General features: G+C 40.4%; 1 protein-coding gene across 3 annotated transcripts in view; it reads left to right on the forward strand.

The window, feature by feature from the left end:
* The window catches only part of GNAS (GNAS complex locus), a 131,577-nt gene extending 106,330 nt beyond the window's left edge, over positions 1-25,247 (forward strand). For all 3 annotated transcript variants that reach the window (XM_048963619.1, XM_048963620.1, XM_048963621.1), the window contains 7 exons: positions 14,702-14,756; positions 17,552-17,625; positions 18,001-18,059; positions 19,096-19,216; positions 19,707-19,837; positions 20,874-20,941; positions 21,796-25,247. In XM_048963619.1, coding sequence (XP_048819576.1) covers positions 14,702-14,756; positions 17,552-17,625; positions 18,001-18,059; positions 19,096-19,216; positions 19,707-19,837; positions 20,874-20,941; positions 21,796-21,942 — 655 coding nt within the window. In that variant the 3' untranslated portion in view covers positions 21,943-25,247. The remainder of the gene's footprint in view (positions 1-14,701; positions 14,757-17,551; positions 17,626-18,000; positions 18,060-19,095; positions 19,217-19,706; positions 19,838-20,873; positions 20,942-21,795) is intronic.
* Positions 25,248-26,460: the final 1,213 nt, after the last annotated feature.

The raw sequence follows: 26,460 nt of genomic DNA on the forward strand, positions 1-26,460 counted from the left end.
ACGAGGGGTGCAGTTTACCCTCTTCGTTTGGTTCTCATAAGTAGTTCCTTTGTTGTATGTAATGAAAATCACAGTGTAGATTGTGAGATAAAGTGGCGATTACTCTGTTTATATTGTATGAAACTTTGTTTTTTTTTGAAACAGAACTCTGTAATTATCCAAATCTATACAAGCGCTTGCTGGTTTTATACATGCATGGATTACAGGGCAAGTAAGGTTCTGGTATCCTTATTTAAACAGTGTATGTTCTAAAATCTGAGTTGTTTCACATGTGTTCCTAACATCCATGGTGTAATGTTGGATGTGCAGGAAACTGAAATGGTCTGGAGTTAGACACAGATGTGTCTGTACTTAAACATTTTCCCTGAACAGTTTCTTCCTGGAAATCAACCATGCATTAGAAAAATGTCATTCTTCTGTCATCATGTCAGCTGCTGATTATTTTTTCTCTTCCTTGGGATGCTCTTTGACTGTAGCTCCACTAAATGTGTGTAACTTGCACTTAGAAAAAGTAAGGTAGGTAACAGGAGGGAGCTGTGCTGCAGAACACTTTGGGGTTGGGATGGTTGTTTTTCTCTTGTTCATAAAGGCTTGGTGTTTGGAGTCACAATCAAGAAAGTTAGTGACCCCAGTGTCAATGTTATCAACCTTCTCTCCCTCCTCTCCCCCCTCTCCCTGCCCATTCTATTGTCTTAAATAGAGAAATAGAAAATCTTCAGATGTGTTAATAAAACATAGGTCTCTGTAGTTGAAGTAGACTCAATCAAAGGAGGGAATCTTGTTAAGTGCATGAGATGCTTGTCTGCAGAAGTACTCCAGATGTGTTCTCTTAGAAGCTGTGTTTAGATGCACTGTAAATTCTAGCGTGACTTATCAGTGCCACAATCTTTCTACATTTTCTCATCTGCTTGTTGGCATCCTGTGCGTTCATATGAAGAAGGTAGCAGTAGTTTTACAGGCTGAAGCTGTAGGGTCTAAACTTGGTGGCACAGGGTAAGGGAGGAGCTCTGCACCTGCCTCCAGTTCTGGCCATAACAATCAGCACAGGGCAGCCAGTGTTCAGGACATGGCAGAAATGTCTTGCTGAAAAATATAGAAGAAAGAGAAGGAAATGGCTATTTTTAGTAGTTGCATGTTATTAGCTATTGTATGACGTATCAGTTGCTGCACTTAGGTACCCTTTCTTGTGGTGAATGTAGCAATTCGCTGCTGGGTAGAGGAAGTGGAGTTACAATGCTGCGGTGTGATAAAAGCTGCATTTCACACAGACACGGTGTCTAAACATTGTGACCATGGGCAAGCAGATGATACAGCCTAAGTCACGTAAGAACACACGTATTTTTCTCCAGAAACAGTAAGCTTTCTCTCTAGACTTTCTCCCTTTCTGCCCCACCTGATTTCAGTCTCTTCCACTTCCCAGTCCTTGCTGCTGTTCTTAGTGTGAGCCGTGAGCCGGAACTCTAATTATAGTAATGCAGAACAAATGGAAATCCTGCAATTGTCTTCTGCGTTTCAAGTTGCATAGCATCGACTTGCAGGTATCAGAGCTGTAGGTGAGCCAGCACAGCCTATAGCTGTCGTGATCATTTCAGTACCACTACTATGTGCCAGTGCTTCCTAGCACAGTTTTGAATTGCACATTTATTGACTGATTTGCAGGTTTTAAGTGTAAGATGCCCTCTAAACTTTGGGCAGATATTTGAGCCAAGACTGCAAAGTCTTTTAGTGCTTCCTTGCAATAAGATCAATAATCCTCTGTGTAAGAGGATACTTGTTTGAAAGTCTTTTATGCAAAATAATAGTTGATCATTGTGCAAAGCCAAAGCCCCAGCTGGGTTCCCAGCCCCCATGTATGTTGATGTGGGAACACACACTCCATGTGGGGAAGAGAAATACCTTCTTAGTCCCTTCTCTTCTCTCCCTCTGCAACAATTTAGCCCATGGTTTTTAGCATCTGCTTTTGTTCACTTCTTCCCTTGATAAATGTTCCTTTCATGTAGAAGAGAAAATTTTTAATCTGGTAATAAATAATTTAGGTTTAAGATTTCAGCCATTTAAAATACAAACATGAGACACTGCCCTCTGCAGACAGAGCGATTGCCAAGGTACGTGCCCGTTCTCTACTGAAATGGCTTTAAGCTGTCCTGTGGGATCTGGGATGAGCCGTTGTGTGGAACATGGATGCCCAGCGTGGGCCTGCAGCTTGGCCTTCCTCTCCCCAGGTTGCTGCTGCCCCGGTGGCAGGGCTGAGGTGGGGAAGGACGACCGCCCAGCCATGGTGCTGAAGTGAGTTGTTGTTCAGAGCTTTGTGAGGCTTTCTTTCCATTGTAATAAAGTAGTTAATGATGTCAGCATGCGCAGCATCGTTGGAGTTTCAGAACTAATGCTTGCTGAGATGAAATTATTTTCCACCTCTTCGATGTGTTTGTTTCACACTGCGTGCATAGGTAGCTTTCACAGCACTGTTTTGTATTGATTCATGACCAGAGTGGCTCAAATCCTCCCCCTCCCCATTGCTCCCACTTCATAAGAAAAGAGTGGCTGACGCTGGGAGATTGGCAGTAATTTAGCAGAATTTTGTATGGTATACCACAGTGCATGGGAGGATGAATTTTGTTCCTGCAATACCTGAATTTGCAGAGAACAACTTCAGAGGAGGAGGATGTGAAAACTCAGAGCCTGGTCCTTTCTGGTTCCTTGGTCCCCTTGAAGCCTGTCCAAGAGGATTCTGTTTGGCTGCTGAGACTGCAGCTGCGGTTCACAGGTGTCACCAAACCAGCACCTTTAGCACCTGCTCAGCCTTTCATGTTCTCCTCACTGTAAGGTTCTGTTTCTAGATAAAGGTAATTGTTCTGCTATTGATGGTTTTTAGAGTTGTAATGCTTAAATAGTTATGTTCTATGAGTAATATGTTTAGTAATCATTTAGGTAATTAAAACAGCTTTATACAGCTGTAATAACTAGATTCAATAAAGCTAGTTTAAAAGAACAAACTTTACCTGAAGCAACTGTGTTATCAGTTCCTCATTATAACATTGTCTTAATTTACTTGGAAAAGAAGGTATTTTTTAAGTCCATCCAGATTTTCCCTTCACCTCCTTTTCCCTGAGCACTCACCCAGCAGCTTTTTTTGCACATGTGCACCCCCATCTCCACACGCTTACTCCAGTCCTATCTTTGTTCTGCTTTTTGCAGCTCCTGAGACATGAGCAGTCTGTAAACTACAATAGAAATCCTCTCAGTGCCAAAACCAGCAGACATGGCTTTTGGCTAAGGGAAAAAATAGGCTAAGGCTGTGGCATGTCGGGGCTTTTAGTTTCCCTGCACACACTTCAATTCTGCATTCTCTGCTCCCTTAGTCTGAAAAGCACATGGTATGGAGAAGTTCACGCTAAAATGTTAAAAAACATTTGAAAGTGTTAAAATGCATTTTGTAAAAATAAGGAATATTCTGCTTTGTGCTTTACAGACATTTCAATGTGTAGAGCTTTAATGTCATTCGTACGGTCTTGTAGTTATGCTGTGGTTTGGGGAGATGAGATTTGAAGGAGTTCATATATTTTTAATTACAATTCTGCTTTAGGATAAGTTAAGTTAGCAGGTCTGTGGGGAAGAGAAGGGAGAAGGGCCGCAACATTCTCTAGTGGTGTATCATGTCAGGCAGCTCCGGAGCCTTTTTAAAGCCAGGATATTCTGTGAGATGTCCACTTAATTTGAACAATAAATATTTAAATGTAGACTGGGGAAATATTCCATAATCAATGCCTGTGTGCTGATGTTACCACAAACAGTGTATCAGTGAGCGAAGCTGAAGGGTCTGTATTTGGTTTTTCTTTTACAAGTAGTGAAAAAAGACTCTGAACATCTAAGCAGAATGGAATTATGAAGCAGGATGACTGAGGGTTCTTTTTGTTTGATGTGTTAAATTTATGTGAAAATAAATGGGAGCTGAAGTTCTTCAGAAATGTGGTCGCTCCCTGTGAATGGCTTTCCCACAGAAGTGGTATCTCCGTTGTTATTGTTTTTCTTTAAATTTGGCTTCCAGTTTGATTTCTTGTTCCTTTTATCTGCCTGAATGCAATGTGTACCAGTGAGAGACAACCACTCAAATCTGACTTCTTCATTTTATTGTGTGGCTGAAGAATGCAGGAACAAAAATGCTTGCAGGGAATGATTTTCACAGTAGCCTGTAGTGCTCAAAGTTAAAAGTATGAAATTGCTGTTGCAGTTCTGTATCAGTTGCTCATTTTAAAATGAATTTTTAAACGTATGTGTGGTATCAAATTCCACAATCGAGTGTTTTCAAGAAGAAAGAGGAGCAACTTTATATTCCAGCTCCCTTTGCTACTGAGAGGTGAGCTCTTTACAGATGCCGTAATGCTTGATGCCAGTTTGTCTGCCTGCCTCCTTTTACAGAGGCCTGGAGTTGTTTTTCCCAAGTTTGAAAAAGAAGAATGTATTAAAAAAAAAAAAAAAAAAAAAAAAAAAAAAAAAAAAAAAGACTTGCCCCTGAGAAAAAGGAAAAACTGAAATGTGAGCTGCTGTGAATTGCTTAAACTGGCAGCTCAGAGCAGGTATTGACAGGTAGCTCTGTGAAGAGGCTGCCTGCCATACCAGCCAGGAGTGCCTGGAGCAATCCTCACGTGTGATGCTGGCATCAAAGAGATGAAAGAGGTGAGCTTTCAATGAGCAAGATAACTGTCAAAATTACGGCATTTTTGCATAAGAACCTAAAATATAGAGCAAAAATCACTCAGTTGTGATGGTGCTTAAGTAGGCAGAATTTTGGGGTTTATATTCTCGTACATTAAATATAAGCGAACTATTTCTCTGAAGACCTTTGTGCGAGTATATTTGAGTAAGACAATAAAGTCGTCCCTCTCACCACACTCAAAGCAGAGCAATTGCTGGCCCTCCTATTGTTCTGGGCTCATCTGGGGCCCATATTCATCCTCTGCCTTACAACTGCTTCCCTGGTTCCTGCGGAAGCTCGTTCCTGGGAGCAGGATTCCTTTTCTGTCATGTAAGATCAAATCATCTCCCCTACCTCCTCTTCTAAAATTTCTGTTGAAAATGGTGATGCCTATTTTTAGAAACCAGTTGGGGAAGTGCCTGGTTCTGCATTTTCAGTGCTTAGGCTGAGTAGTACAGCTGTAGTGATACACTAGCATGCACACAAGCAGAAAAACGTAGGTGCTGTGATTTGTCTTTTTGCAGATATCTCCATTTCTTCAAATGGGAAAACCAGCGTGGGGTATGAGTGGATTAGATCTTGCTGTATCTGAATCGTGTATGCCTGTATCTCATACTGTGAAGCCATTTCACACACTGTGAAGTTCTCCCACTTCTTTGAATTTTGAATGTTTTATGGTCCCTTACAACCTTACAAATCTGTGATTCTGTGAAGAATCCAAACGATTCAAGCTCCGTATTTTGTGTAAAATTAATTTATTAGAAAAAGAACCTGTAATTTTATCATTAGTGATGTTTACTGAAAATCCTGATGTCACTAATTTTGTCATAATAATTTAATAATAATTATGTGTATGTGATGGTCTTCAGCAGCTGAATGCAGTTCTACTGATTCGATGGCCCTGGAGGGAGCTAAAGACCGTAAGGACAAGGTTCATATAAATAATTTGTTGAAGCACAATGAAAGGATATCCCATTGGGTTCACCTGTTAATTGCTTAGAGCAGCCTTCAGTGGGGCAGAGAACTACAGTTTGAGTTTTTGTCATATTAAAAATGAAATCTGAAATTGAAGCAACTCAGTGATGTTGAGGGACATTCAAAGAAATTATTTTCATGGGAGACACTCTGTAATTATGTTCAGAAACATTCATACTGATTTTTGCCTAAAATACTTTGCCTAAACAGTTTTCTTAGTCTAAGTTAGTATGAACTATTTTCAAACCTGTATGAGTGATTTGTTCTGTGCCATACCAGACTGTTTTGTTGTATTTTTTTTTATTCATTATTAAATTTAAGGCTTCCCTCCAAGTTCAATTACAGAGTAAAGCAGCATGTGATACTGTTGTGTTGGCATCTTCTGCTGTATGCAGACCTTAGTCTAGAGTTGGAAACATTTTACAACAGAAAATCATCGACCTTGTTTGTAGCCATAGACTTTTTGTACCTTTCAGAAAGCAGGCATAACAAAAATGTATTTAGACTGTGGATGTTTCACGTGGAGGAAGTTTAGGAGGGTTAGTAACAATCAGCCATGTTGGAGTTCTCATTATTCCAGCTTGCTGGGTTTAGTTATAGTAAAGATCATGGAAACAGAATTTGTTATTTTTTTATCATTGGATATAACCTTTTTTCACTCCTTATTTATAAAATAAAAAATTGTGGGTTTTTTTGTTCGTGGCTCCTACCAAAATAACTGTAAAAGATACAGAACTTGATGGTGTGCCTAGGAGTTCGATTCTTTAAGGTGGCAGTCTTTGAGAGTCATGCATGGTTAAAACTATTTTAAATGTCAGGAAAGACAGAAATTTCTTCAGGTAAGTCGCAGAAGCAGCTTTGTAGCATTGGAAGCCGGGAAGCACAGATTGCGTCCGCAGTTCTCACATCCACCACTCCTGATAACCCTAATACTGTGGGGTTTGGTTTTCCCTGGCTGAACAATGCCATTTACCTTCATTCTGCTTCCAATAATACATGAATTATTCAGAAATGTCTGATATTTGACATCTGATTAATTCAGTTCTTGTTTTAAACACTAATTCACAAGTAGAGTTATATACGACAAGGAAACAAATTTAAGTTGTAGAGAAGAGATTGTATACCCGTATCTGAAGCAATAGGTCGGTAGTGTTTTGCAACAAACAGGATCGTTAGTCAGCTCTGAATCTCTCATTGCTTTGGCCCACAAAAATTTGGGCAGTTAGGGAGAGGAGGAGTAGAAGGGGAACAAGCTAAGGAGTATATAGTTGCCTGAATGTTTAATTACTGCTTCTTTTCCCATGTCATTTTTGTCATCTTTTAATAAGGACTGCACCGCGTTCCTCCCTACTCCCTAGCACAGTGTTCCCGCCACAGGCTTGCCCTGGAATCAAATCACAGCACAGTGATCTCATTCATACCGTTACCTTTCATTTCTGGACCCAACCTTAGCCTGAGATCAGCTTAAGTTTCCTCCTGGCACGGTTTCTGGGGTGGGGTGAGGGGCTGTTCTGGAGTTATTTAACATATACAGGCTTGTATTGTGGGGTGTGCCTCGGAGGCATATGGTAGGAAGCTGTTTTTAATCAGCCTGGTTTTGGTGGTTGTGAGGGTGCGAAAGTTCCTTTTTACAAGTATTAAAAGTCCAAGTGAAGGCAGCTGGAAAAACCTGGAGTGTTGGGCCTTGTTTTGTCGGTAGGGGAAGCCTGGGGACAGGGTTTCGCTTGAAAACCAGTGATCAGTGGTGTTTGGGTTAAAACTGCCCTCGGTCGGGGGAGCACAAAGCAGCAAATGGGGAAGGCATCCTTCCAAAGCCGCTGCTGAGGAGCTGAGGCCCGGTGACTGCAGGCCGGCCAGCTCTGCTGCACCGAGCTGGGAGTGTGTGCGTTGTGCAAGTCAGGTCTTGTATTTGTGTGTGACTTCGCTTTCTGAAGCAAGAAATATATGCATGTAAGGGCTTTTTATATTATTTAAGTAAAGCCTTGTTGTTGATTATAGGCTCTTAAATGATCTTGAAGTACCTTCATAAAAAACAATACATTCAGAATTGCATTGCACCGCATGATATAAAGTGCACTTTCCAAAAATATTTCTGCGAAAACTGCTTTTTTCTGAAGTATCCATTGTTCAGATGGCGAATGAGGGAGCTGGAAGTGGTGAAAGGAGGAGGGGAGGGAAGTTTACATCCAGATTTAAGCCTGGATGGGAACTGCTCTACAATTTTTGGAAATGAAAATAGCTGTGGAGGGACCTCCAGGAATCCTGATGATACAGAGTGTGTTGAAGGTGTGCTCTGGGGTCTTTATGGCATACGGAAGGTATTTCACCATGGCTTTAGTGCTGCTTATAGTTGCAGTATTTTGATTGCCATCTGTAGTCACTATTGGCTTTTGATAGAGCAGCTAAGAATGTAAGTTTGGAGAGTCACGTTTGCTGTGTTGTATCACACGGACTGCTATTTCCCATATTTTAAAGGCATAGCCGTACAACTTCAGTCTTATTCCTGAACTGTTGCTTTCATATGCTGCAGAAAATATTGAGTCTCCTGATTATACAAATGCCTACTGTTGGGTAATATTGACAAATATACTGAATAACATTTTTGACATAACATTCTGTTCCCACACAGATAATTTGGATGTAATTGAATGGGTTGATGAAGAGTCTGTGCTAAAAATACAACATTTTCTCACCCACTGAGGGAAAGAAAATGCCTGTTGAAAAGGCAGTTTTGTCGAGCAGAGCCGTGGAGCTGCAGGCTTTGTTCTGCGCCTCACTGATCCAGACAGGGCTCAGGTCCGATCCAGGCAAGGTCAGGTCTGACCGGCTTGCAGGCACGGTGTGAGTGCAGCCCCAGCTGTGCTGGTGCTGTTAAGGGTGGAAGCGGGGCACCCGCCGAGCTGAGCGAGGCTCCAGCCGGGCTCTGTCGCACTCACATAAACGCTTAAATACGCCGAAGCTAAAAATCTACAGCGATAGTTAGCGGGGAGACTTTTGTAGATGTCTTTTTCCTTCTGTTTTTCCTTATTTTAACGGTCTTGTGGGCAAAATGCTTCATTGTTACGGTTTCAAAAGTGGTATGGCTTTGCCGCAGGCTAGGGGAAAAGGAGGAGAACTGGATGTTACAGAAAGGCTGACAGTTTAGTGTGCAATAAAGTAACTTTTATCCTTCTCTAAATCCGCCATCAAATAAACCCTGTGCTAACAAGCAGTCAGGCTCGCTCCCTGCCCCAGCGAGGTGCATTGTACCTTTCCAGGCTTTGAAAGTGCCTGTGCCTATTTTTATTTGCAGAGCTGGGGCCGGGCTGGCCCCCGTCCAGATGTGTCTCACAAGATTTGGTGCTGCCGAGCTATTTATAGAGCTGTGGTTCCATTGTCATGGCAACCGTGCTGGAGGCCAAGGCGGCTGGGAGCTATTTCTGGCCTCGTGCTGTAATGTAAAACTGATTGGGAAAGTTAGTGCATCCTCTGAGCCAGACTAACTTTAGACAGGCAGGGAGAAAAAAGAGACAACCACCATTTCTTTAAATAGATTTTCCTTTTCTCCTGCCTTTTCCCCGTTTGCGCTTTTCAGTCAGTAGCGATTTTTGAAAGGAGGGCTTGCATCCAGCCCCGCTTACCCAAAATCCATTCATGCCTCACAGCTGCGGGAGAGCTGCGTGCTTCTAATGAAGCAGTTTGGGAAGCAGGGAGCACAACCAGCAAGGTTTGTGTTTCGTGGCAGCACAGAAACACGGGGCTCTGCGGGTTGGGTGGTTGGGTACGTTCAGGAGTTTTTGCATCAGTTGCACTTCTTTATGCTCCATAGTTTTAATATTCTATTTTTTAATGCGCGCTTCATGTTCTCCACGCCATATAAGGAACTGTAACCTTGATTACCACAAGATGATTCCAAATATATGGAGTCATACTTTTCAGCTTTCTCATTATTTGCTACAAAATGAGAGCCACGGTGCCCCTCCGCCTCCAAGCGGCTGGAACGCGGCACGGCCAGCCACGTGCACACGGGCCTCAGCCTCACCCGCGCGGCCTCCGCCGCTGCCAGGAGGTCACGGCGAGCGGTTGGCTTCCAGCTGGAGATAAAACAGATCTGCAGCTTTGGGGGAAAATTTTCATGACAAGTTGCCTTTGGGTTTATAGCTGTTTGAGTCTTGTTCTGTGTATCCGAGTTGGTGCACGATATAAATGCGGCTTTGGGTGACGACCTCGCGTCTGAGAACTGACAGGCAGAATTTTAGTAAAAGAACGGCGTGTCTGAGGGTTTGGACGTGCGGTACAGAGCTCTTGCAGTTCTACCAATCGTATTTGTTACAGTGCTGTCCGAATGTGCTTCTCTCGGATTATTTCTTAATTTTGGGGGGAAGTAGTTAAAGTAATCCAAGGGTTTTGATAGACTTTTTTCTTTTATTTCCATATCTAGTTAGGGGGAAAGGAGTAATGCCTTTCTGAACATTGTAGATGACCCAGGAGCACATCTGTGACATGTCTTCTGTGATCGCATTAGCAGAAGGACTTCCAGCTTTGCAAATAATAGAAAACAACCAATGTAACCTTAAAAACAAAACAAAAGTCTAGTCATGGCTCAGTTTTAATTTTAACTGCACTTTGAGAGAGAATGTGGCAGGTTTGGTTCCATAGACAGTCCGTGTTTGCAGGATACTGCAAATACCAGCAGACCAAATGTTTGCTTATTTTATTTATGTCGTGCCTGAAACTTTGCCTGCTTTTCTGCATCTCTTAGAAAATAAACCAGCTGAAATGTTACAGAAATCTTTGTCATTGATTTAAGAAGGACTTTTCCCCCTCTAATCTCCTGTTTGCTCCCAAGAACAGCAGGAACAGAAAGAGCTGAGGGGCACTCGGTGTGGATATTCATGCTTGCAACGGAAAGTGGACGCTGTGCCCTGGTTTTGCTGTCAGTGCGTTGGCCCGATGGGCAGCCGTGGTTTCACACTGTAACAGAGCTGACTTTCCAGGGTTTGGAAAACCCCTCTGTGTTTTATTTTTTATTTTTAACTGTGCTAAAGTTACAGTACGTACATGATACATTTCTGAACCTGAATACCCACTTTAAAGAGTGCGTTGCATCGTTGTGCTGATCCTGTGACTGGCTTCTGCACAGACAAAAAGCTGAAGGAAGGCTTTATCAGACAGTTAGCTGTTTAGCTTTTAGAAAGCCATTCTTTAGGTACATAATGGAGAATGGCAAAGACTAAAAAGGGAGCATAGTAGAACTAAGCATGATCTATTCTGAGAAGTTAAAAATGTGCTCTTGTTTTATAAACACTATTAATATTGAGTTAAACTTCAGCTTTAAGAGAGCTTAGAATCAGTTCTGGAGCCCTTGATAGAGTATAAATAAATAATAAAAACCTGCCCCTCATTTGTACAGTTGGTTCTTGAGGAAGATCAGCACACAAATATTAATTTATGTGCAGAAGTAGAAGCATGAATCGTGAAGGCTGCTTTAAAGGTGATCAGGGGAGATCTGAGTGGGTAATTCTTAGTAATATCTTGGTAGACATACATGACTCAGAGGAAGTGAAAATTCCATTTCCACTGACTTGAGGGACTCCAGGCAACCAGCGGACTCCACGTGTGCCTCCATTTTTTTTGGTTTTTTTTCCCATCCCTTTCCTCTATCTGTAAGATAAGATGAATCTAGGATGTGCAATGGTGGAGGCAGAAAATGCAGTGGGAATTAAGGTCAGTTAATTTTGTATACAAATTCAGATTCTGTTGACAGAAAAGAAAGAAGCTAATGGAAGTGCAGCTTTTCAAATATAGGTGTGTGGTCAGTTTGAAGGGACATTTCTGGAGAAAACAAAACCTCATCCTGACAGAGCAAATTTTGTTTTTGCCTGTCAACCATTTCATCGAATCACAAAGACTGGAATGTCAGGTTATTGTGTATTGAGAAGACTGTCAGGAAATGCACGAGGCAAGGTGCTCTGATTTCCCCCTCCCCATTTTTCCCCATGTGGTGAAGTTTGCTGTTTCCAGAGGCTGAGGTTTTAATGTGTTACGTGCTTTTCCAGCACACGCTGCAGTTGTTGGTCTTGCAGCAGCATTGGTGGTTCAGGGAGCTCCCCCCAAAGAGGAATAAAGCGAAACCAGGGCAATCGTTCCTATATGAGAAAAGCTCCATAATTAATCTGAAATTTGCATGCATATTGAAGGGAAAATTGGGACACAGTTTTGGCGTAACAAACTTGCTAAAGATTTGAAATAATTGGTGGTATGTGAATGGCTTAATTACATTGAGAGGGAGCTAAAGAAAGCTTCTGTGTGTGTGTGTCTGTGTGAGTCCTGCTTTCTGAGCACATCCCATACAATTGACAAAACTGGATTCTTACAGAGATGTGTGTCCAACGTTTCGTATGGCTGTTTTTCTCACTGAGCTGAAGAAAAGGATCCAAAAATAAAATGTGGTTTTAATTTCAGGTGGTTTACGTTTTTTATTCATACCTTGCATTTTAATATCCCAGGGATGCATCTGCTGCTGTCCTAGCAATGCTTCGTCACCAATGTTGCTGGCCACAGATGACCTAGAATCTCTTTTATTAACCATCTCTTAGCAGCACAGCAGTAATTTTATTTTCTTTTAATAAGAAAATAATACAGACAGAAGCACCTATACCGAGTGTCAGTTTAGCAGGGCAGCAACTGTTATTTAGTCACGTTCAGAATCTGGCCCTAAGTGGGAATTGGCAGCAATGCTGAATGAATGATTTGCGTTCTGGAAAACAGTTTTCCCATAGAATTTCTGGAAAAAAATTCACAGAAGAAAAAATCTGACTTTGTATCTTGGTGCAAAACTTGCCCTCAATATAAGATTTGGTTTCGCGGTGTGATTGTTTTGTTTGAGTTATTTCACCAAGGTCACTTACGTTTCTCCCTGTGAAATTCATTGCTGACACAGTAGATGGGCATTTCTCCAGCGGGCTTAGCACAGTCTGACAGCAGTGAACTCAGCGCACAAGGTAGTACTTCTGTTTTGGGTAGAGCATAATAAGAGCTAAAAATAAAAATTAATGATGCTGAATTTGTTTTCATTTTGAATTAAGCTTTTGTTCTCACCTCACTTGATTATTAGTTTCATTTACTGGATAAGTTATTTGGTCTTGACTAACAATGACATAGACATCTCTGAACAGAGTGTATTGAACTTTTCTGAACTCTTGTGCTCCACTACTGCTGCTTATTTTAGACCACATTTAGTGTTCCAGTTGTTCAGTTGAGAGCATGATGATTCTTTCCAATGTTTCTGCAAAAACAAAACAAAACAAAACAACTTTTTAATGTCTTCAGCCCATTCTGAAGTTGATAGAGCAGATTTTTTTTAATGAAAAGGAATACGTACAGGAGGAAATGTTCATTTAGCATTATTGCTTTGCTTTCCTTCAAATGCCACTTCGGAGCCGTGGGGGTTCTCTGATAACTCACACAAAGAATCTTCCTTTGAACTTGTATTGTTACAAGCATCAGATGATACTGAGTGTTAGAGCACGTTTCTGGGGGGAAGAAGATCTGTTTATTCCATTCCAACTTGTTTTACCTGGCATGGACGTTGCTGTTGGATTTCATCTCCAGTACAGTACTGCTTCTCCTGCGTGGCTGATGTTTTTCAAGGAAATCATTGGTCTAAAAATAGTCTGCATAAACAACAGTAAGAGGTTTGTACTTTCAGTTCCAGGTTGTAGCAAAATCTTGTTGTTATTTTCTGTTCGTTTCCAAAATCCATTAAGCTGATTAGCAGCATGTTTAAAAACAGAAGAAAAACCCACCTTTTGTGGAACCTTTCATGAAGTGTTGCACGTAGGTGAGATCAGTACGAGAAGTCTGGAAGCTGTAGGGATCAGCTTAACGTGTTTATGAGTGTGATGTGTTCTGAGCATTTTTCAGGCATTATCCAACTTCTGAAATCTCCACGTGATTCTGAAACTGGTGGTAAAAAAGTGCTTTGTAAGATGAAAGCATTTGTGCTAGTTGGACTTCATGACTGTCAACCACATTTCATGTCCTCTGTGTGCCAAACAAAAAACTTTTCCTTTGGGGTAAAAAGGAAAAGGTATCATTTATCTGCTTGGAAGAGATGAGGAAAGGTTCATAAGGGCAAAATGAATGCACAGGAATTTTAAAGGAAACTAAAGTGTAATGGTTTGAAGGCTGATTAATCATTAATGTTATCAGTGAAGTTAACTGTGAAAGCATTTCCAGCTAATTTGCTTTCATATGAAAATGAAAGGTGTTGGAGCCCTGCTGTACTGCTGCATACTTGGCCTGGGGAAGGTGATGAAGGTGCCTGGAAGCATCAGGGCTGTGTCCTGAAGTTTGGTTTGTGGTGTCTGAGTCTTATGCCAACACCACAGTCAAACTTCACCCATGGGTTCCTTGAGATTTTTACTCCGAATTAAGGTGGAAGATAATTGGGAGGCTACAGTTTGTTGGTTAAAAAAAAAAAAAAGACTCAATAGCTTCTTCTATTCAAATTCTAAGAAATTGGAAGAAAATAATTCTTTCTATATCTACATATCTACTGTAGGTAAGTATCTGTACCTATTAGAACTGCTTCTCCAGGAAGTAAACTGAGAAACTTTTCCCTGCAGTTGACAACAAAAGCAGTGTTCTCTTACACTTAACTGAACTTGTAATGAAATCATTTCAGGGATTTCATTTACTAAATGACTTAGTGACAGTATACATATAAATATTATTTTCAGGCTTATTGCATGTAGGTAATTTATTGGAGTCATTGTGTTACGCCAGCAGCACAGCCTGCATTGCTCAGGTGATGGGGCAGAGTTGCCCAAAGGCAGCGGTGCTGGGTGCTGCTGTGGCTGCAGCCCTCTGCTGGCTGCTGCAGGGCTGTGTGCTCCCAGTGCTCACATGGGAGTGCTCAGCATTTTCCTTGGATTCAGCACTCGGTGCACCTGAATGCATTAAAGCTTCCCTACTGATATATGGCAACTCCCCTATTTATCTAAATTTCCTGAGTATTAAAAAATATTTTTTTTTTCTTTTTTTTCCCAGTTTTCTAGACAAGATTGATATAGTGAAACAAAATGAGTATACACCATCTGACCAGGTAAGGAAAGTTTCATTAAGGGATTACACAACATGTCTGCACCCTCTGTCTTTTAAGATATCTCTCTAATGAATTTTCCAATTGCTCTTTCTGGCACTACTGTAGTCCTTACCACATACTGTACATATTCAGTATTCCAGTAAAAATTACCTTGTTGTTTGAGTCTTGTAGTAAGTACATTTCTTATTATTTACTTGGAGTAATTACTAACGGGTAAGTATGTAAGGACTGCATTGGTAACAGTGAGAACAGCTATTGATGGCCCTTCTTTGGGACAACTGACAGCATCCAAACTCCATGCAGGCTTGTAGTAAAACAGGGCAATGTGCATTTTCCTCTGGGATGTTACATGTTTGTTCTAATAACCTCTGAGTGCAATTAATAATTAAATTGCTTCCTTAAGTTTTCTTTCCTGAGGTAGGCAGTGGTTTTTGTTTGGCTGTTTTCCTATCACACTTGTTCTGCACCACTAGAAATCAAAACTCCAGAGAATGCACTTCTCCAAACTTGTTTCTGTCTTACAGCATTAGAATTTATAAACTATTTGAAACCCAGGGATCAAGCTACAACAATATTTAAATGTGTGTATTTCAATACGAGTATTAAAACAGCCAGACAACAATAATTTACTACTGACGTTAAAATGTAGCCACTTTGTTTAATGATTTAACAGTGTTGTATAACCTTTGGATTTTGTGTGGTTTTGACTTTGACTAACCAGTTTGATCCCTACATGGTAAGAACAGAGCTTGTATTGTGCACATACATTTTTTTACAATCTGTTTGTGATCTTGTCTACATACTCCAAATGTTACAGTTTGGCTGCTGTCTGGATCTGCTGTTAAGAGCACCAAACTTTAAGTCTTAAGTTATAAAGCCTTTAAGTGAATTCAGAGTGGTGTTTTGTAGTAAGTTACCCCTGGACTGTGTCTGATGCTTATGCAAAATAGGTTCATCAGTGTTAATTACCTGCTAGGCACTGCATTACGGCTGCCACTGCTTTTCAGTGTGCACAAAAAAACCACAACAGTATGTTTTTATTTTTTAAAGAGGGCTGCTCTGAAAGTAATGCCTCTTGTTTTTTGATGTTTGCCCACAACATCAGAGGCAGATGTTGGTGCTATGGCAGCAGGGTTTGAACCTTCCCACCAATACTGTTACATTTTGCTGCCCTGTGACGGATGGCAGCAGAGAGGCAGTTGGACAGAATGTTGTCTGACAGGGAAGTGAGGATGGAGCAATTGGGGAGTTTAACTCCCCTGTGCAGAAGAAATGGCACCCATTGATATTCATCAGCGCTTTCTGAACATTTATGGAGACCAAACATTGAATGTGAGCACAGTGAGATGGTGGGTGGTTGCATCTCAGCAGTGGCAACAGCAGCATGAAAGGCAAGCCATGTCCTGGATGGCCATGCACAGTTGTCACACCATGAAATGAAGAGGGTTTTAGTCAGCTCATCCATGCAGATAATAATCAGGGAGCTGTTTAGGGAGTTGAATATCAACTGAAGTGCATTGGAAACAGTAGGACCAGGTGAGCCCTACAGATGCTCACATGGACAGAAAGAACACCATATGCACCTTTGCCAGGATCTGTTGAACCAACATGAGGCTGAAGGTGACAGTTTTCTGGATCATCATCACCAACAATGAGGTGTGGTGTCACCACAAGATGAAGTCACAGTGGCAGTCTGTGGAGCGATCACATGTGAATTCTCCATCAGAGAAATTGTTTGAGATGCAGCCGTCAGGGGACAAAGTGATGTGCAGTGTGTTTTGGGATAGGAAAGGGGTGATCCTTCTGGATTCCCTGGAACCCAAACAAACCAGCAACTCCAACCACTGCCGTGCAACACTGACTTAAGCTGAGGACTCATACTTTCAGAGCCAGGTCAGAGAAGAAGACAGGCTTTATTTTACAATGCAATAATGCCAGGCTTCATACCAGTCTGAGGACCATGGAGCGTGCTGTCAGTCTTGGCTGGACTGTTCTACCACACCCACCATATAGTTTGGATTTGGCACTGTCTGACTTACAAATACAATGACTTGCAAATACGCATAGCTGATGGTGATGGCTGTGTTAAAAACACAGTGTTTTGTAGCTGAGAATTTATCAAATAATGTTATTTTGCTCTTTGTATCTCCTGTAGTTTCCCTGGAAATAAATAGAGGCATTACTTTCAGAGCAACCTACATGATAGGATTTTGCAGCAATTATAGTCATTTCAATTTTTGATAGCTCTCAAATATTGTTATTGTTTTTATTTCTTCAGGAAATTTCAGATTTTATCTTGTAAGATTTAGGTGGTTGAGTTGCTGATTCTTTTAAGGAAAAGACAATGGAAAATTTGGAGACCTGGGCATTTCTTTTAATGGCCAAACACTGAGCAGCTGGGGGGAGAGATCTGTCTTTTGAGGCTGGGAATGGGTTGGTAGCTGCTTAAAGATGCTGTTGTGCACTGCAGTCCCACTGAAATCAGTGAATGTGGATTCCAGTGCTGATTGTGCCACTGCTCTGACCTTTCACATTTACTGTAAGTGACCTGTAAATGTTCTCTTCTCTTCCACACTGGGCACTGGCATCCTGATTGTGAAACTGTGTGTGCTTTTGAAGTTGAGCACAGGGATATTTGTGTAGGCATTTTTGAGATCAGAGTGCAGCTTTGTAATGCTCTGTTCTCTGTTTGTAGCACACTGTGAGCACTAAGTAAAAAGTTTTCTCTCTCTTGCTGGATATACGAAGAATTATAAAGTATATGTTGAATCAATTATTTTCCCTTTATGTTCTAGGATCTTCTCAGATGCAGAGTTTTGACATCAGGAATTTTTGAAACCAAGTTTCAAGTGGACAAAGTAAATTTTCAGTAAGTGTCCTCTCTTTTGTTTTTTTGTTTTTTTTTCCCCATTCTTTAGTACAGTGCAGAAGAACTGAGATAAATTGGAGGAAGTAATGCCTTCAAATGACTTGCTGCAGGGCCTCTTTCAGTGTTGTCTTTGTAAGGATGAAAATGAACCTGCAGCGTGCATACACCAGAACTTCTTACTGTTTATCTGTAGGCTTGAGTGAGAGCACACAGTTCTGTTTTGTAGTGAAAGCCCTGCTTGCATATGTCAACCTGTTAAGGTTCTCATAATGCTTGATTTCTTTTTGTTTCTGTGATATGGAAGTCCTAAAATTTCTTACGTGTGCTGTTTTCATCTCCCTGAGAAGTGCTGTAACTCTGTGTTTTTTTTCCTAGTATGTTTGATGTTGGAGGGCAACGAGATGAACGCCGAAAATGGATCCAGTGTTTTAATGGTATGATCAGAATTTGTTTCTATACAATAGTCACCCATTTTAATGTTGGTCTTGTATTCTCACCTTGTGAAAGCCATCTTCTTTTCCAGATAGCTTGCTAAGGAATTCTCTGTACAGTCATACTGCATGGAATTTGTGTGTGTGTCATGTAAGCTTTTGTAACTCTGATCTGGGAGATGTAGGGAAAGGAGAATGTAGGAAAGGAATCAAAGTTGATAACGTAGCCCGTTCATCTTCTTCAGCTTTCCTCTCTTAATAGGGTTAATTGGCTTTTTTTGCCAGGCATTCTGTGAGCTCTGGAATCTTAACACTGATAGTCCAGCTTATTGTAGCAGGCTATTCCTAACATTCATACAATTAAAATAAGGTAGTTAAGCACCTTGAAGTGTTGCCACACTAAAGCTGTTTATTTCACCTCTGTATCTCTATTAAGATGTGAAACCTTTCTCTGCACAAGTTTTCTTAAAGCTAATGTTGATGAAAACATTTTCCTCTTTTTCTTTGTTCTTTGGACAAAATATTTATGAGGCTGTGCAGGTGTCAGTCTCTTTTTTAGACAAGTTATAGTGAGATCCCACAGGAGAGATGAGGTAGAATGCAGTTTAGAACCCTCTTCACTGCAGTTACTGTCACAGTAGTATCAGCTGCATACTGCTGATATACGTGAGACTACGGCGCAGTATTTTCTTCTGTGCTATTTATAACAGATCTGTTTGGTTTCTACCTCTGCTCCTTCCTCTTCCTGTTACCTCATGATCTGACTCATCTCTTCTGCTGTTGATGTCTGAGGCAGATGATCTGAGAAGTCAGTGTAGTGGCATAGAGCAGCACAGCCACACAGAAATCTGAATTCTGTAACCCTGCGAATATCTCCAGACCTCTTTAGATTTCTGGTACATATTACGTATGTAAATAATAGCATTCTGGCCTTATCTCCTAATGAAGCTGAAGGATTGGCAGCTTTTTTGTAAACTCTTAAATTCTGGGATGTTTCTTCTTAAAGTTGGTATTAACTGATAAGTATTTCTTGATTTAGATGTGACTGCTATCATATTTGTGGTGGCCAGCAGTAGCTACAACATGGTCATACGAGAGGACAATCAGACCAATCGTCTCCAAGAAGCACTAAATCTCTTCAAGAGTATCTGGAACAACAGGTCTGTGAGTTGAAGTTTCATTGTTAATGTCAAATAAACTGGTAATCCTGATGAAGACTTGTTAGAGAGTAAACTACATTATTTGCTTCTCTTGGCCCTGTTTAAGCCAGCCTTTGCTCACAGCTGCCTTGTTACATTAATGTCTCATGCACTCAGCTTCTTGAAGAACGCTTTGGAGAGTTACAGACTGGTAGTATTGAGGGTTAAGTAATTAAAGCAGTGATGACCACTTCTTAATTTACTATTGTAAGCTCACTTGTTGTGTCTGGAGTCAGAGGGTAAATTGCATTGCCTGCATTGGAATCACATAAACCAAACCTCAGGGAGGTGCAGTCTGAATTGCACTGCTGAATTCCCGTGTTAAAATCGCGTTTCACAGTTACTGTATTGGATCATAGTGACATGTTGTCTTCAGAACTAGACTGTGTTTCTTTTTACTAAATGATCCCAGCTATGCCATCTCAAGTTACCCAGCTTCGATTTCTTATAGGTGGCTACGGACCATTTCAGTAATTCTTTTCCTGAATAAACAAGATTTGCTAGCAGAGAAAGTTTTGGCAGGGAAATCTAAAATTGAAGACTACTTTCCAGAATTTGCTCGCTACACTACACCAGATGATGGTAAGATTTTCACGTTTTATCAGCAATTTATAATTTTGTTATTAATCTCATTTGCTGTGTTACTGTTAATTTCAGGTAAAATTTGAAAATTCTTGTTGTTTCTCAGGCAATTAGAATTAGAACACAAGGGAACAGCCCAAAGCTGTGATAGAGGAGGTTACAGATGAACACTGGGGAAAATTTCTTTAGCATGAGAGTGATCAAACACCTGAGCAGGTCTCCTAAAATGGAGGCTGATGCCCCATGCCTGTCTGTAGTCAGAGGCATTTGGAAAATGCTCTGACATGCTTTCACTTTGGCTTAGCTCTGAAGGGGTTGGGTGGTTGGAGTAGATAGATGATCTGTATAGATCCCTTCCAAGGGAACTGTTCTATTCTGTTTTAGGTTTTTGTAATGTGACAATCCTATCTTTTATTTGTTTAATATATTAATAGTTTTGTCATGCCAAAATCCTGTTTCTTTGCTGGTAGAGTACAGTGCAGCTTATAGCAGCAGTGCCGGGGCGACGCTGCAGCAATCTCTGACACGTACCGAACGGACCAACTTTGACCCTGCTGTCTGAGATGGTTGCCACAAGTCAGCAGACTGAACCTTTTTTCAGTAGGAAGCCTATAATGAGGGGCCTTCCTCACAGAACTGTGCAGATCCATACCTCTGTACATGGATGGACCAATAGTAAATGAAATATATACAGTTAGCATTACGATTTATCTGTAACCTCATCAGTACTGTTCCCAAGCTACTGCTATTGGTGTGAGACCCAATAGTAGCAAGAGTGTATTCCTTCCAATCACATTTGCAGTCATTGTTCTGATCTGCCAGATGTCTGGTATTAGAGACACTTTAACAGTACTTTGTTCTAAAAATTTTAATGTCTTGCTGTTTAGAATATTATGTTTTGTTTAATTTCTTAGTCAGGTTTGCATAATACAAATGTTTCTATCACATGCAAACAGAAAACAGGACAAGTTAGGATTTTTAGGGGAGATCAGCGAAAAATGTGTTTTAATGAGTTGCTTATTTTGTTATTTATCAGCAACACCAGAGCCTGGTGAGGATCCCAGAGTTACAAGGGCCAAGTATTTTATTAGAGACGAGTTTCTTGTAAGTATTTTCTTTCATTCAATATTACTTACGTGATTCTTCTTAAATTCAGGCTTTAGCACTTCTTAATACTGAAAAATGCTGCTGCTTCTTGTGTAGCTTATATTTGATGTCTGCACTGCACGAAACAGGCACATTTTACAGCTCAGCACTTTGTTAGTTGCTCTTGCAGGTACGTTTGTTGCTGCAGACTGTAATTAAGCAGCAAAAGCATTGGTGAGAAATAAGAAACCTCAAATGGAGAATAACAAGTGAAATGCTGCTGCTGTTGTGGGGCCAGGCTTTTATTCATCACTTTTAAAGACAAAGACTAATGAAAAGATGCACCATCTGCAAAATGTTAATGATACATTTTCATGTAGTTTTTCCATTACTAGTCAGCTAAAGCTATACTAACCATAGGGGTTTTAAGTATTACTAAATTCAGTTGTAATGGTGAGTATGGCAGTCGAGTTGTGAACTCATTTTATACTGGAACAACATAAGATTTTCAGGCAGGCTTTTTTAGTGTGAAATGGGGCTAAAGAGGTTTGTACTCTGAGGCAAGTTCTCACTTTCTACGTGCAGTGATTTGCCAGGAGTTGTGTGACTAAATTCACTGAACATACATAAAATAGCACTTGTCGAGTTCTCTTTCAACTCTTTCCCTGGTACATGGTGACCTCTCACCATATAATTACAGTCATTTTAATTCACGTTCTAGGTGAGAGAGTGAGAAATTGTGGGCGTTTTGCCTCTTAGCTCGCCCTATGAAAGCACAGCTCACACACACTTACCTTAACCTTCATTCACCTGAGGTCTGAGACCATTTTTTGTTTTATTGTAACCTGGTATCTCTCTCTTACTTTTAACAGAGAATCAGCACAGCAAGTGGAGATGGAAGGCACTATTGCTATCCTCACTTCACATGTGCAGTGGATACAGAGAACATCCGGAGGGTTTTCAATGACTGTCGGGACATTATTCAACGCATGCACCTTCGCCAATACGAGTTGTTGTGATGGACAGCACTTTTTTCTGTGTTTTGGACTCCTTATTCCTTATTAGAAAAGAAAAAAAGCACCCTTGCCCACAAGGGACGGAAGAGAACTGTTTGAATCTCCCGTTGATTTGCACCCCTCAACTTTTTCTCCTTGCTGGACAATAGCAGCACTTCTAAGCTTGCTTCTTTACCCCTCGGACAGTTTGAGATGGCCCCTAACACTTAAAGGCCATTTCCATGAGGACTCCCTAACACTGTTATTAACAACAACAAAAGAAAAAAAAAACAAAAAAAAAAGAGAGAGAAAAGAAAAAAAAAGAAATAAACTAATTAATTGAAAGCCCTGAATGTGGAGCACCTGAAAGAATTGGGGTTTGAAATTTAAAGCATAAAACAAAAATTGGGGAGAGAATACTTTAGGTAATTTAGCACTGTTGTGGGCATAATCATATAACCCGTGATCTCCACTTTGTACCATTCACTGCATCAGACTAAAGAAGGTGCCAAGTCACAGACCAAGTTTGAAGACAGACACTTGAGTTTAGCTCTCTGACTGTAATGTGGCTTTGAACGGAAATACTGACAGTTCTACAACAGACCTAGACAGTGCAAAAACCATCTGCTACCTTTCAGAAGGGTATTTTTAAAACCAGTCTTGGTGGTCTTAAGACAACCGTGGACGTTTATGAATTGAACTGCATATGGCCTGTGATCGCAGAAAGAGTTCACCACACACTGTTTTCAGTTTGTCCACTGATGATCCCGTCTGCTATAAAATCATTATCTGGACTGTAGTCCTCACAGTCTTTCCCTTCTTTTTCTTCTTCCCTCCCCTCATTTTTTATTTTACTGCTGGATTATTATTCTTGTACAGACTGTAAAATGTATTATTTTGTACAACTTTATTGAAAAAAAAATAACTTGTAGAAGATCTTTGTGCCTTGATTATGGCTGTACCTGTACAATGAGCTAAGATGTAAGTATGTTTGATTGCGCTGTACAGCTTTGTCAACCCTATCTGCAGCATTAGCTCAAGGTAGGGAAAATTTATCTGTAGTTTAGTTTTTCTGGTTTATAAAAGAAGGAAAAATGCTGTTTAGTAAAAAAAAGAAAAAAAAAGAAAAAAAAGATAAAAAGGAAAAAAAAAGAAAAAAGTATAAATTGTGCAAACTTAACCACTTTAAAAGTGAGGTCTTCAACAAGTGACCAGATGTTGCAGCATCATGCTTTTTAATTTTAGCTTTAATTCATTTAAATCTCTATCCAAATGCAAAACATGGCTTGTTTCTACATAAACCAAATTTTGCTACCAATTATAAATGTTAGTCTTTGGTCATTCATAGTCCTTTTTGCTAAAGACAAAAACAGAACAATAACAAACACGTAGGGCATCATGCAGGTCTGGTGACCATCTCTAGACTGGGCCAAATACCCACCAACCTCCACTTCCACTGCGTGGGCACAATGCTACCAGAATGACAAGGTGTGCACTGCCCTTGGATTTGGCCACTGAATTCCAGTTTCAAATGACATTTTTATTTCTCTTTTAATAAAGAGATACTTTAGAACCTTTTTGTTTTATATTAACTATATAAGTAGCTTAAAGTGAAGATGTGTGGATTTTTCTTAAACTTGAATAATTTATGCAAATTATATGCTTAGAACAACATGTGGTACAGTAAAAAGAAAAAGAGCAAAAATCACTGTAGCAATAAGAGAGCATGTAATTTTAGTAACTACTACACTGCTTTATATTTTATACCTAGGTGTTTTATGTCTCTGTGAGTGTGTTACTTTTTCATGTGTCTAAACCTACGTGTACAATTTGTACAGAGTCAGAAATTACAACTGTAATAACACATCTAGAACAGTGTTAGCTTATATTACTCAAACACCCCTGTTCCCTTTCATTTACACCCCTAAACTGATCTGGATCTTAATGCAGTGACTTTAAAAGGAAAACAAAAGGAAATCGAACACTTGCCTCTTTGCCTTTCACGCTGGTTTCCCTTTATCTGAGATCCTGTGATTCTTTTTTGGGAAAAGGTCCAGTTTAAATTAAAAGGAGAGTGTGGTCAGTGATGTCTGTGCAGCTAGATTTGCTTCAGGTATCAGATGCCTTCAGTACTCAGACTGCAGCTGTTCAGGATTGCGAGTTGGCATTGCTATGGTGGCTGAACTTGTAAATGAGAACTAACCGCCTAGTCCATTGTCATGTATGTGAAGAGCTGGGATTTGATGGAGTTCCTATCCCAGTCGTTCCAAATAATTCAAAATTGCTGTGGATTTTTCAGAAGACACTAAATCATCTAAACATATGAGCTGCAGTTGATCTTTGTTTTTGGAAAATTGTCTTTCCTGTTCACGCTTTTAGAAAGTTGTCACCTGAACCTGACAGAAACGTAGGAGAACGTGACTCAAAATGGCCCTCAGTCCCTTCAGAATGTATCCAGTGCCTGGTGGTTAAGGGAGGTAAAAACGGGACACGCAGAGTGAGGAGGAAATCCATTGTGAGCCTTAATTTTAGTTACAGGAGCCAAAATGTTTAATGTAGTGCCAACCCTTAATCTTCTTACGCCTGGGAGGAGTTGCTGTAAACAGCAAATGTATGAAAGGGGAGAACCTGTTGTGGTGGAAGGAATGTAATCTCTCACCTGAGAGAGGCAAAGCCCCTCCTTCAACCAGCCAACAAATAAACCAACTTCTGATAACGAGAAGGGTTCATCAGAACAGTGAGCTGCAGTAACGGCTCGAGAAACCTTCCTGTAAAGCTTTACACGAACAGAACTGTTTAGGGGATGCGTTTTTTTAAGTGAGGAGAAAGGCAATTGTTTTGAATAGAGTTGAGTTGCACAAGTATGGAGTGTGTATGTGTCTTAATGTCTCAGTATTGCCTTTGTTAGTCTCTTTATTAGTCCATGCAGTTTGGTGGCCTGGTAAACGCAAGTCTTATTTTTAACAGCTTCTTCTTTTTTTTTTTTTTAATTACAAAACCATAAAGCTTTAATGCTCGCTATTTAATAAGTTACTGTGTTTTCTTCTGTCTCTCTAATTTAGCGGCCATAATTTGCAGTTAATTGAACCATTCCAACCTAATGCTTACCCATATTTCCTAGTTTTGTTTTATTTATTTATTTGAACTTCTTGTTTTTATGATTGAGGACTTTCACTTCTGTCTCATTCATCTGTTTGGAAACTTCTGACCTTACAGCCAAAATTTTACTCATTCTACTCAGTATTCGTTGTGATGCTGAAGTGTAAGATACCTGCAAATGTAAACACTACCACTTTTATTAATAAAAGCAAATACAGTGTTTTAGGGCACATTTGCATCACTGTAGTTGAGGTTGTGTCAGTATTTCCATTATCAAGGGTCTATATCTTGGCACTAAATTGCCCTAAGCTCAATCTTTGCCATACAAGGCTACTGCTCTAGCATGATTCGGTGGGTTGGTTTTTAAGCAGTCTCCAACACAAACTCTTGTTTCTGTTTTAAGTTATTCAACTGTTCCGTTGGATGGGGGTTGGTTTAAAAAAAAAAAATACTGGTTCAAGATTGTTTTTGGCACTTCTGTAACTCAGAAATGGTTTTGATTTAAAAACATAACCTTTGGCAAGCCAGTAACCTACAATATGGTCTGATCACTTTGGGTATTTTGTAAAAAATAATAATAAATTGTAGAGATGTTGTGGTTTCAAAATCAGCTACTGTCCATTTGCAGTAACTTATTTCAATGCAAGAACTTTTAGCAATCTGTACATCAGTACCCACTCAGCAGCCACTGTGATGCAGCAGGTTAGTGATATCTCCTGAAGGTTCTTAATAATGTGGAGAGAGAAATTGACTGCAGACTTAGAAAGCAAACAAAAACATTCAGCAGCTTCTGAAAGCATCAGGAAACTGCTCTGTTAGAGGCTCGAACTGGAGCTGTGTGAGTTGTTGGAAGCAGGCTTTGATGCAAAAGCAGGACGGCGCATTGGGGCAGTTGCCAGATAGGAGCCCTAAGGGCCTATCTTCGTTTGTCTGAGAAGTATTTTGAATCACAGCACTGAGGATAGGATTTAACCTAGAGAATGCCATTAGCTTTGGAGGAGCTGAAGCTAATTCTGTTTCAGTGTGTTGCACGCAATTGATACCGGCAGCATAATTTCCTTTTCCCAGTAAATCTATGCACAGGAATATTAACAACCATGCTTTAAAGTCTGAGCACCTTGTAATTAGTTGTGGCACAGCGCTCCTGTAAGTGATTGGGATGTTTTGTATTGTATTCCATTTTCAGATGTCAAAAATGATGTACCAGGAAAAACAAAAGTTACAAATATGATTGTGGAGGAAATTGACCACAGATGAGGAGATAGAACCCGTGCAGTCAGATACCATGCAGTGCCTTAGTGATCCCAGTACAGCTTGGGATTGGTGCTGCAGAGTGTCCAAGATGAATAACGACGATGTTGCAGCTGTACAGTGATGTAAGCAAATTCTCTTCTTTCCCCCCAGCCAATCTCATGGGCTGTGTGTGTTCCTAATGGTGCCAAC

Source organism: Lagopus muta, chromosome 16 (assembly GCF_023343835.1).
Source record: "Lagopus muta isolate bLagMut1 chromosome 16, bLagMut1 primary, whole genome shotgun sequence".
In the NCBI taxonomy this organism is placed as follows: Eukaryota; Metazoa; Chordata; class Aves; order Galliformes; family Phasianidae; genus Lagopus; species Lagopus muta.